This window comes from Pecten maximus, chromosome 16, assembly GCF_902652985.1.
Source record: "Pecten maximus chromosome 16, xPecMax1.1, whole genome shotgun sequence".
Classification (NCBI taxonomy): Eukaryota; Metazoa; Mollusca; class Bivalvia; order Pectinida; family Pectinidae; genus Pecten; species Pecten maximus.
Window position 1 is genome coordinate 10,157,389 of NC_047030.1, and position 13,226 is coordinate 10,170,614.

Here is a 13,226-nt window from a genome sequence, read left to right on the forward strand (position 1 = left end):
GCCGGTGTCCCTCTATAATTTGAAACAATACTTTCCATAACACTTGTTCCTCTATAATTTGAATGAATATCATATCATAACACTTGTTCCTCTATAATTTGAATTAATACTTTCTCATATGTATTCCAATAAAACTTAAATCACTTTTTTGCTGTCCCGCTATGATTTTGATCGGTACTCTATCAAAACCTATGTCTCTTGAATGTTTTAATTAGTACCTGACTATAGCATGAACTGTACGCCTAGACTCTCACTATCACTGTAAACGTACTGATGTTTGCCTGTTCAGATTCCCGGCATTACCACAGATTAACACAATGGCGAATTGGTACATCCGCCTTATTTATTCTAGAAACAGTATATTGAGAGTGTAATCAGCGCAATCGCTTCCAGTGGGGGAAAACAAAAACAAAACCACAAAATTACCTATAAAATATGTTACATAATGTATATTGTAATATTTACAGTATTTTATTATAGCATGTGCCCTCCATATTTTCACTCAAAAGTTTACCATAGTACATTATGATACCTTTTTTTAGTTAAAAAGCGGGTAATTTTATGAAGAGTAGGTATTTCATTAAAATGTTTCAGTACAGCACAATATGATACTTCGACGTCTATCAGTTGTCAGAACAACTAGTACGAGTCTGAACTTGTAAGATGTATTTTATTTGAAATTCACATACGTGATAAAGCAAGTTTATAAAGTTGTGGTCTGAAACAGTAGGGTAGTGATCTCGATCAACGAGACTTACATGTGTCAATATTTAAAACACAGAGAAGTTAACGTTAGCTACTGTATGGCTCATTTAACAAGAACCATTGTCGGGTACCGCTAATCTAGGACAAAGGTTAAAATACAGACATGCAGAGTCCTTCTGATAGTAACATATTGGTCCAGGGAGTCATCCTAGAGCTTGTAGAGTGAAGACAATACCGCGCCACCTGGGAAACAATAACAAAGATGAGTTAACTCAAATACAACTACCATAAAGTCCATATCACAGGCTGAACTGATCAGCACTTCCGCCCTTTCACCGCCTTGTCTCGCCATAATAAAATAGTCCATATATTTGTGTTTGCATATTTATATTTACAGTTATTCAAAATAACGCTCTGGTTAAACAATGATCAACACAGATAAACCATGTTCGGTGTACTTCATGTGTACACATTGTATTTGATACACTGACGTTTGTACATTGTATGTTGTACGTGATTGTACACTGTTGGATTTCGTTGTACATTGTTTCGTACATCATACACTAGTCATGTGATTTGAAACAAGCCAATCAGGCCTCGTCGTCTTTTTTAACGAACCCTCTAAGTCCTGCTGTGTTGATGCTATCAAATGATTTCTTTGCAAATCCCATAAGTGATCCACCTCTGCTTATGGAGTCAAAAGTTCTCTTGCTCAAACTTCCAAATCCACCACTAGCGATGGAATCCATACGTCTTTTCGTCAAGTCATCTGTATCGTCGTCTGCGCCATCGTTGCCTGCAGGTCTCTTTACGAAGCCCGCGAATGCCGCCCCTCTGTCGATACTATCAAAGTTCTTTTTAGCAAATCCACTGAGGCCACCATGATCCGAGATGGAATCAAATCTACGTTTGTTAAGTCCTGCTAGTCTTCCCGTGCCATCGATTGAATCAAACCGTCTTTTGATGAAACCTGAGATATCAGAATTCCCAGATATTGTGTCAAGCGGACGTTTTGCGAATCCAGCAAATCTGCTGTTTCCGGAGATCGAATCAAATCTTCGTTTCGCAAATGAAGGCATCCCTCCGCTTCCAGAAATTGAGTCAAATTTTCGTTTTGCTAACTCAGGCATACCACCATATCCGGAAATTGAATCAAATTTACGTTTGGCAAATGCGGACATGTCACCATTTCCAGATATTGAATCGAATTTGCGTTTTGCAAACGTGGACAACCCGCCACCTCCAGCAATCGAATCGAATCTGCGTTTTGCGAATGAGGCCATTCCGCCATCTCCAGATATCGAATCAAATTTGCGTTTTGCGAATGAGGCCATTCCGCCATCTCCAGATATTGAATCAAATTTGCGTTTTGCGAATGAGGCCATTCCTCCATCTCCAGAAATCGAATCAAATTTGCGTTTTGCGAATGAGGACATTCCACCATCTCCAGATATCGAATCAAATTTGCGTTTTGCGAATGAGGACATTCCGCCATCTCCAGATATCGAATCAAATTTGCGTTTTGCGAATGAGGCCATTCCTCCATCTCCAGATATCGAATCAAATTTGCGTTTTGCGAATGAAGACATTCCGCCATCTCCAGATATTGAATCAAATTTGCGTTTTGCGAATGAGGCCATTCCTCCATCTCCAGATATCGAATCAAATTTGCGTTTTGCGAATGAGGACATTCCGCCATCTCCAGATATTGAATCAAACTTGCGTTTTGCGAATGAGGACATTCCGCCATCTCCAGATATCGAATCAAATTTGCGTTTTGCGAATGAAGATATTCCTCCACTTCCAGATATTGAATCAAACTTACGTTTTGCAAAAGATGAAAACCCGCCATTTCCAGAAATTTTATCAAGGGGACGTTTTGCAAATGCTGGCATACTATTACCTCCAGATATCGAATCAAATGTCTTTTTTGCAAATCCAGAAATCCTACCATTTCCGGAGATGGAATCGAAGGTTCGTTTTTCATCTATCTCATCTTCATCAACCGGAAGCTCATCTATGCTTACGTCCTGGTCAGCCTCACGTTTATCAAGCTGAGGGTCTGCCTGTAAGATAAAAAAGGACATGGTTTGATTGAAATTGTTGAAAGGTAATCACGGCGATGGCTGATTCAATTTGGTTCGGGTAATTACATCACCAGTTTACGTCTCTGTACGGTCACCTAGACGAGCAAGACAGTCTGCTATATAGCCAATGACCCACTATGAATGAGTTGAAATTTCTTCAACATAAAACAATATATACCATCTCCGAATAAGGCTGTTGCTATTCAGGTGTCAGACCCGATCACATCAATCCGCTTTAGCACATTTTTCTCTTTGTAATTTAGCTATCGAGTCAGACAAATGTGTCTGAAGGTCTGATAACAGAACCAAAATCAAACCAGGGCCAGCTAATAGTGCTTGCGTTTTGCATGGTTAACAATTAACGTAAATAAATTGGTTGCCATACATATTAGGCCATGTCAAGCGTTGGAGATATGTAAATTTAAATATATTTCTGAACCAATCAGAGCCTATCTATGAAATGTGCACACATACATGTATTTCAATCGCCGATTTATTTTTAAACATTCCTTTTTTCAAATAGTACCATGTACACAAAAGGCGTTGTTGCTCACTCACTCTCATTCTAAGAACTCTGCTTAGTTGTTAAACATCATAACTTAGACAAATACGAATAAAAACAATTTCATTAAACATATATATATATGTATATTCATAAATTACCATTTAAACATGTAAAACACATAATGGATATAAAACAAACAAAAAGTGCTGACATATTAACGAATCCATGATACAAACTCAAAATGTATTAAACAACAGAGTGAAATATGAAAAGAAATATAGATTTGCATGAAAATTCCTGAAAAAAGGATAAGGGAAATCAGACCAGGCGTTCAAAAGAGTAAACGTCGCCTGCTTCACTGACGACAGCAGCCATACATTTTGGTCAAAGCCGGGATGAGTTACAAATACAATCTCAAATGCTACTTAAGCTGGCGACAACAAAACCTATGACACATAAAATATAAAGAAATCCGTTTACTTACTCGAGCAGTTTTTGAACCCTATCAAACGTAAGCCTACATTTTATGCATTAATTTAATTACACTGAATGTATCCTATTAATCATTTCATCATTTGAATTCAACCACATCCATATTTATAGAAAGATGTTATCTACGTTTGACATTCGTGTTCCTGAATGTATGGTTAAATGATTTTGCTATAAATTGTTTCTATATGTAGACGCTCAAGTTAAATTACCAATACGTACCATACCTATAACAGTATGTCTGTAAGTCCCTGTCGCTAACACTAGCATGCTCGCGTGTGAATGTTCAATAACAAAAACCAATCTAGCTGATGTAATAGGTTTTGTGCCATTTATTCAAAGCTATATTTCCATTGCAATTAACCTATCAGTATCTGTGACATCGATTATCGAGGGTCATGTGCGTCGAGAGCGCGATAACTTGTATACACCATGCACGCGTAGTACGTCTAACTCACGTGCTCCTGAAAAATCTGATGACAAAACGACACCCATAAATCCACTTGAAGACACCCTGCCACGGTCACAAAATTACCAAATGTAGCAGTCATGCGCACAACCTGTCAATGTCCGACGAGCAAATTTACGGAATGTGTAAATAATGCGAGGCGAAGTGTTACGTAGGTTTGGAATCTTTAATGGAACTAATCACAGGTCCACGGTGTAGCTATCGGAGGTGATAATGGGTCGAGAACGGTGTGGCATAATTACCATCGCCACCACATGTAAATGTAGGCACAGATTGGCTTTAATGAAGTAATTAGTGTCCGTTGTGTATGATTGTCGAATTAACTTCCGGTGTAAAATAGCTGCTTGTTTTAGATCGGTTTCGTCGCTCGATGTGCCTGGTAGGTGTAATATTGATGGATTCATTTACACACGACAGTACAAATCGAACAGGGATAACACAATTTCGGATTTTTGGCAGTGTGTCCCTCTAATTCAGAGATAATTACCACCCAAAGTGTTGAATGTTTGGTTTAATTATTCCCAAAGACATTAAAAAGTGGAAGTTTTTCTTTTTGTTTTCTTTCGGATTACTTTGTACGATATGACCTTTCTGTGCCCAAAATTAAATAAAAGAAGAATTTTTTTTTGTTTATAAATATTTGATTCAATTTTGAATATTTTCTTCACACTGCAGTGTACCATAAACTATTCGCTGGCACTTTGTTTTGTGGTTTCATGATGCATCGTTTTTTTTAAATGATATTAATGTGTAATACAAAAACGAATAAAAATTAATCTCAAATATTCCGCAGAAAACGTTAACTTCGTATGTTAAAAATGTGTATGTATTATTACTGGTACGACAAAACTATCGATTGTAAATATCCACAACACACACGAGGGCGTGCTCGTAGCAGGCGATAAAATACCAAACCGACAGTTACAATTTCCGGAACACAACGGTATATTTCATTCAGAAATGAACAAACATCTTATCGTTTGTATTTGTCAGTTTAAGATTTTAGCAAATAGGCATATTTTTCTGAACAATCATAAGTCAAGTGAAAATGTACATTTATCGTTTGAAGACAAGCACTGACCATATTTATATAAAACACACTTTGGTGTACTAGAAAGTCCCTTAAGTGGACTCCTTTGAATTTATGCTTATTTAGCTTTCAATTTTTGGTCGCGCTTGCTTATCACCGATACATAATTAATTAGCTTCGAATTTCTTTCGGCTGAAATCTATCGTCAATATGTCGTCAATTATAATAATGTCAGTGAAAATAAATTAATAATAGGTCATTTTTATTCATTTATTAAACCCGAGAGTCTTTTCCCTGAAAACTTGGCATCATTTCAACACATGAGTATTATAGATCCGTTGACTTTATGAAATCTTATAGTGTATTTGTATAATGACAACTGACTGGTGACACTTTGGACATGCAGAAATTAAGTTGATTCTACGTTCCCCCAAATGAGTAAGGTACTGCTGTATTTTTAGCTAAATCACGGCAGACAACATTTGGTAGAGTTTATATAAAGGTAAACACATCTAAAACGCACAATAACAGAACGATTTTATAACAGATATTAGACTTATCATCCTGCAAAAGAAATCTAGAGCCAGGTACATTCAACAGCAGAGCAAAAATGAATTTATCGGCACCATACATATTTCATTATATCTCATTTTGAGTACATAATTCATCATACTGTTATATACGGGTTGTTTTCAGTGTTGTCTGACTGAGATACAGAATATTTAATTGCGTCTGGGGTTCAATCTTGTTCACTCCAACGGTATAAATATAGCTTTCAGCAGATACTCAGAACACCCATACTGTTCTCGCATTAGACATAAAGACAATGATTTTAAACTAATCCAGATAACTGTGTTCAGATGGTATTGTACACTAATAAAAGCATAGGTTGAGTTTTTCTAGGAACAGTCCCAGTGAATATTCAAATAACGATTTCATCACCGCTGCCCCTTTATATCAAATCATCAAGAGTCGCGATAGATGTCAACGTTGTTCATAACTGCTCAATTATGAACGAATTTGGTCTGAAACAAATTCAACTGACATTCAAAGAACCCCTCAACGCCGACGTGTGATTTTTGGATTAATCTTGTTTTTTTTTTTGTTTTTTTTTGTTGTATACGACTTAAAACCTCATCTCTTCTAAAAGACCCTTTACAGAACATCAGTTCTCCTTTGGTCACGTGACACGTGTAAACCTACAATGAGATTGCTATTGACAGGGATAGCGTTATGTTTATGGGATCCGTAGATAGAGGGTATATCAAGGCTATTCCATATACCGAGTTACAGAAGAGGGAGCTTTTAATGATGTTGAGGACAAATGGAAAATTCAAATGACAAGTCCTGATTATCCCCTGACCAGACCGCCATATTTAAAGAAACCATCTCATTATGCAGAGTAATTGGTTCAGTGTAAGCTAATATCAGGCAGCTGGTAAATGTAGGACTTGGATGATTACTTTAATTCATTTCCCGATGAGATATTGGGGTTACGAGAGGTTACTCTGGCTTACCTTCGGATCTCTATCAATGGATAATTACGGTTGGTCGACCTCCATTATAGCCCAAGGAGTTCCGAATGTACCGATAAACTGGTTCCCATGTTGTGGCCTAATTTCAGCGGTACAAACCACTCAAATGACGACACTGGTCTTTTTTAAGATATAATGTTCTTTCATACACATAAATATTTGACAAGGTTATCAAGTCACATTATAAAGATTTTCATGTTTTGTTGTTTATCGTTACGCAAAAATGTATTAGCATAATCTGGTAAGTTTTATGACGAATACAACGGTCTTTTACACTTAGCTGTCACAAATACCAATTACAAAGGAAGAACACATTATAAAGATTTTCATGTTTTGTTGTTTATCGTTACGCAAAAGTGTATTAGCATAATCTGGTAAGTTTTATGACGAATACAACGGTCTTTTACACTTAATGGTCACAAATACCAATTACAAAGGAAGAACATGGCGGGTTTCTCTCAATATGATGCACATTTAGTATTTTAGGATTATCAGAACACAAAGTATACCAAAAAACAAAACAAGTACAGGGTATGCCATCTTCATCTAGACTTCATCGTCATACTTGGGAAGGATTTATATAAAAATTCTGGTTTAATTTTTCTTAAGCTTCATGTATATTGTTGAGGTACGTGTCTGTTTATGGATTTGAATTTAATGGAAGAATAAATGCAAATATGCCCACAATGGATATTACTGATTGTAATACAATATTTGTATTACACAGGCAAAATGTCTTCATGTCTTTTCAGATGAAATTCAGGTCAATTTCAGGTCAATATTTTTTCAGGTGAAATTAACCTCAAGACATTTTGCCTGTGTACTTACATTGATATTGACCAATCATACCGATATACAATCAATTTAATACAGGGTACTCTGCTGTCTTTATGTGATATACTTTTCAAGAGAAAATTTAATATATATATATTTACATGTATGTAATTACGACCATGAAATACTCTCTATTGCCGCATGTTACATAAACAGCGTCCTATAATGCTGCAATCTGAAGTACAAAAAAAAAATAAAAAAAATTAAAAATACCAATCTTCGATTTACTAGTCTATCGAAACAATACTCTATTTTACATCCAGAAAAATGTGTTTGTGTACAACGACTGGAATTGGAACGGTACTAAATTTAACGTTTATGAGAATGCAAAGCTTTACTTTCCTCCCTCAAAGATAACATTACATATATCATTACTAAAAGTTGATCCAGGTGTTAACGTATCCTCTGACACCATATTGATTGAGCTTGTGTGCCATCATGGGGTGGCTGACCTTATATTACTTTTGAAAAATCCATTTTTTTTTTACATGTTTGACAAACCGATCTGGAGTGCTGAAAGCTCCGTTGACTGGGCTATATTATGTTGTTATCATGTGCGTGTGACGTGACTTCTGTGATGGGACTGACAATTATATGTTCCATAGTTTTACTTCAGAAAGAGGTTAAGAAGATGGCGATACTTTTCAGTGTTATATCTATGACATTCTTGTATATTGGAGGAATGTGTGCTACTTTCAAGTCAAACAGAACAACTCATCTATTTAGAAAATGATTAAATAAGATAGTCTGAATAGGTGCTAGTTCATCTGATAGTGTATTAAGCATTGATGTCATTTTTTTTTAGTTTCATCGGGGTATGAAACAAATTTTGTTTGCAAACTGTATGAATCCGCGTAGCGGATTCTTACAGAAGTTTGCAAACAAAATTTGTTTCATACCCCGATGAAACTAAAAAAAATTGACATCAACGCTTGTAATAAATTTTTGAAAATGATTTTCTGATTGAAAACATGTTTTATGTACAATTTTACTGGTTTTAAATGGGATTCTTTTTTTCAAATCAATACGCAACGTCAATTGTCGTATTGTGACGTCACATAGAAGAATGAAAAGAAATTTTCGACCAATCACATTTGAGTATTTATCATGAAAACAAAGAAAAATTATTGGTTAATGTTGTCAGAACCTGGAGCTTTATATATGTTTAGGGTGGATAGTAATTTCCTCATTAGAGATAGCAAGGCCAGTGATGGTAGGGTAGTTTGAGGTAATTTTGCATATTTTCGAAACGTAGCAGGGGTATGGATTCCCTACTGCTGAATACAGATTGGAAAAGCTTATCTAAGATAGCGGCCTAACTTGTAGAATCGATCATTAAAAGGCCGTTTACTTTTAGCGATGTTAAACCATTGGAATTTATCTTTTTATGCTTAATACTGTATATGTCCAGAACGTCTTCATATAACTATGCCCACTTCTTCTATGTAACTCCAGTTTGACTGTCAGATGTGTTTTTGAATTTTGTTCTTATGGCTTCATGCCCTGATATTTCCTTGTGTTTGTATAGACGATCCCTCTTTTTATGTAGTTTCCTTATCCCAGGAGTAACTCAGGGATTACCATCTTAAGTGTTTGCTAAACAATCGCGAACTATATGGACATATGTGGCGCGGTGCTATCTAACATCCAAAAATGTCACTGTCAGAGTTCAAGACCATCATTTCTGCTAGACAGCCTATTATAAATGTTTATCGCAAATGCGCAGCCATAAAAAGAACCTCTAAATTGTAACGAAAATGCATCATGTGCGGGATTGTTTCAACAAAAGTATTTCCGGTCAAAGTTGAAAATCTCAACCAATCAAACATTGGGCAGTCATATACTTCTAGTGGCATACCCATATATTCATCACTTAGTCAGAATGTTAACACAATGGTCCTATATCGGAATAGCGCAGAATACTGTGGTAAAATTACAAGTAATATCCCTCTCGATCCAGTACACTCGGACCGGAAGTCATCAGCTCAGGTTAGGCTACGTGCCCGTTAACTGACACATTACCCAGAATTATTATAGTCTTTACTTCCGGTTCTGGACACATTAATCTATCAAGGCTGTCTCACAGCGCAATGTGGCCGAGTTTACTGACCATTCGGCGGTACTATGTTTTCATCGGTAGCATACCAAGGTCACAAGAAGTTATAGTAAAAGGTAAAATAAACACATCTGAAAGTTAAAACAATTATCTATATGATTTCAGCATACGGCCTTTCATCACCTTACCAATTTACGTCGCAGTTTTTTAGACATAAAAAACAAACGAACATGGTAAAGGAATCAATGCATTTGTCCTACAGTGTAATTGCGTCTCAATAGCGAAAAGCATTGCAACATTTATCGCTTCAATGATAAACATTAACATGTCTTATAAAGGAGAATAGTTATCCCCATTGCACAAGTAAAGTTTCGAAATACATCTAATACAATTGCTTGAGACTTGTATAGGTTTTTAAAAACCAGGACAAGGTGAGTGGGAAATGACTTTATATGAAACATCATTAGAGGCGTGTATGGTGTAACGCCCGATCAATGTCATCAAATCATTTAGGTTCGATGCCATAGCTTTTTTTTATTTATTTTTTCGATTGCCGAGTTAAGCTAAGTAATTGTAACAATAATAGTGATATAGTTACCTATGCAAATTGGACAAAACATCAAAATAACATGTCAACACACACGTATTAGTGTTATAGCTGAACATTTAACTGAAATGATGTGTCGCAGGAAAAATTAAAGGCATATAACTGTTCCATTCCGGTGTCAGCATGATGGACCAGTTACATTTCTTTACAAGTCCTTTTCGGAGCTAAGAATTAAATAATGATCACTATGGTTCATAACTCATAGCCTGGAGCCCATGTATTTCCTAGCATGAGCGAAATACGTATCAAGAGAGACAGAAGGATAGGATCGTGCATTAAGACATAAATGTCAAAATGTATGTAGAACACCTAAACACTTTAACGGGTAGTCGGATATTTTTTATCTCTGCAACGTCCTTTAAGTTGTTATTGCAAACGAAAATCCCGGACTCTGCATGGAACACCTTTGTTTGACATCGGGGAAACCCTGTTCCTTCAAAAATGAGTGGACATGATCAGTCGTTTATTACGACATTCAGTGAGATATAACGGACATATCTGGTATTCTTTACTGCCTTGTGTACGGATTTGTCACATAAGTAAAATACTCCCTTGATACCAAACATAATATGTATTACATAAATCTCGGGATAACATCAGATTATCACATTAGTTAATCTAGCAATGCCAATTGGGATGCGGTGTCTCAACATTGTCATTTGGTAAACAAAACGAAACGCTTTTCCTCATTGACTTAGAGCAGCGATTTTTAATTAGAAAGCAATAAGGAGTCACTAAGTATATAGTAACATTGTCCAAACAGCGTTTTAAAAACAGCCACTAACTTTTGCTCTGTTGGAAGTTCAAAATCTATATTTGGATGAATTTATAAAGGTAATTTATGTTCTTGGATAACTGCCCACATACAGTGTATCGGTTATTGGGCACGTTATAGGTCCGTCTCTTACAGAAGATATAATTCCGTCATGATTAATCCCATATCCTAGCGAATATAGTATATCTATATATAGTACTGCATGCAGAGGTATAATAACCTTATATAAGTGACGACATAGCTATAATAGGATAACGAACGGGAGATACAGCAGCTGGAGTAGAGCTACTCTTTCAAACCCAAACCCTATTAGTAACCACGGGGATCAGATTGAGTAAGCCTTGAGAGTGATAACTAGAAACAAAGGGCTATTATCTGAATTTACTAGATTTCGTGATTCATGATCTTATGCTGACAGTTATAACGAACAATGATTGGAGTCTTGTGAAAACAAATATTCTCGTATATGACACGAAACACACGAACATTTCTGAAAAAAAGCCCCCAAAACCCCAAAAAACAACATAACATCATTTCTTACTCACGTGTTTTTGTCCGTCGTGTATCTATATCTATAGAAGTTTGATATAAAATGTGCCTTGACATTAAAAGGTTTTGATAATGGGTTTGAGTATCAAGGTTATTTAATTGTTTATTAAGAGAGGTTTTTGTCTTGCTTTGTACGCTTTGCGCTTCTAAAAGGACGTTTATGTCTTGAGGGACCATTTAGAAAAACAAATCTCAATTATTCTTTTCGCATTTGTCTGCTTTGATGTCTGAATCTATTTGTGTAACCAACACATATCAACAGAAAGGGTTTCTCCAGTATAAAAGGGGATAATGGTTTGCTTTTTTCTATTGAATTATGTATTGTACATGTCTACAAAATCACACCATATTCCTGCCCAACACCTATTGATATGGGGGCACCGTTTCGTTAGCGTCTTTGGGGACGTAAATATATAGACAGTGTGGAAACAATTGTTTATGTCAAATCTTAATTCTTATTTGACAAATCTATATGGGGGCTCCTGTGTTTTGTTGTTTGAACAGTTTAATGTGCGCGTCATATTGTCACATGCATTACATTTAAGGAAACACGATTCAAAATTGAATATGTATTTCCGGTTTTTGAATTACGCTTGCGCAGACTAACAAATACACACATCCTCTGAATGTTTGTAAGCTTTCTTCCAATCTCTCATTCCTGCCTTTCTGTCGTGGACCACTCGTATGGCCGTATGATCTACTAACGGCACACAATCTTTGGTCATCGTTTGACTCTAATGACTCAAAATGCATTGGTTGTTATCAGACTTCTCTTACTCTTCATGACTGTTCCTGTATTTTGAATATCCTCATCACACGAATACAAAACGCCAAGAACAATCAAATCCTAATTTTCTATTTGAGTCCCCGATTTTAAGTTATACATGTAGTGATGCAAAAAAGTTTAAAGTGTATATTTAACTTACAAAATGGAATTGGTTCTCAATTTTCTGTCACCTAAATGTTCACATGTCGAATGCATGATATCATGCGTCAACTTATTAAATATATATTTTTGTTGTATAGACCTTATGCTAGTATGTCTTCAGCGAAAACGCATATTTAAAAAAAAATCTTAATCCGGATATTGCAAAATGATATTTAATGCAAGCATTGAAGTAAAGCAGTAATTAAGCATTGGAGTATAATTACATTAAAATGCTAGATAAAATGGTAGTAAAAGCATTGATATGGCCCAAGGCTCACACATTCGCTTCATAATTTCATTTGAATACAACAAAACTTTTTATTGACGTTTGGAGTATGGCTAAATATTGCGGTGTTAGCAACAACAGGATAATGCCGGTGGGTGCACAGAACCATAGTTCAGACTTATTATTTTACACGAAGGGGATCAAATATTCCCCAAACGATCCGGATGACAGACATGTATCTGTCTTTAATACCCATCAATTTAAATTATACATCTTTGTGGCTCGTGCCGGGCGTGAGTGTAGTTGATTTAATGCTCATCCTAAAGGGAGAGAACATCAAAATATTATCTCTGGCAAGGCGGTTTCATTACGTGATTTCAGTAAGACAACACTATATAAGCTGTTTGTAATATACATTGCCTTTGATGTAA

General features: G+C 36.0%; 1 protein-coding gene across 1 annotated transcript in view; it reads right to left on the bottom strand.

Moving 5' to 3' along the window:
• Positions 1 to 651: 651 nt before the first annotated feature.
• The window catches only part of LOC117345282, a 30,055-nt gene continuing 17,480 nt past the window's right edge, over positions 652 to 13,226 (bottom strand). The window contains exon 2 of the mRNA XM_033908334.1: positions 652 to 2,771. Within this exon, the coding sequence (XP_033764225.1) occupies positions 1,296 to 2,771 (1,476 nt within the window). The 3' untranslated portion in view covers positions 652 to 1,295. The remainder of the gene's footprint in view (positions 2,772 to 13,226) is intronic.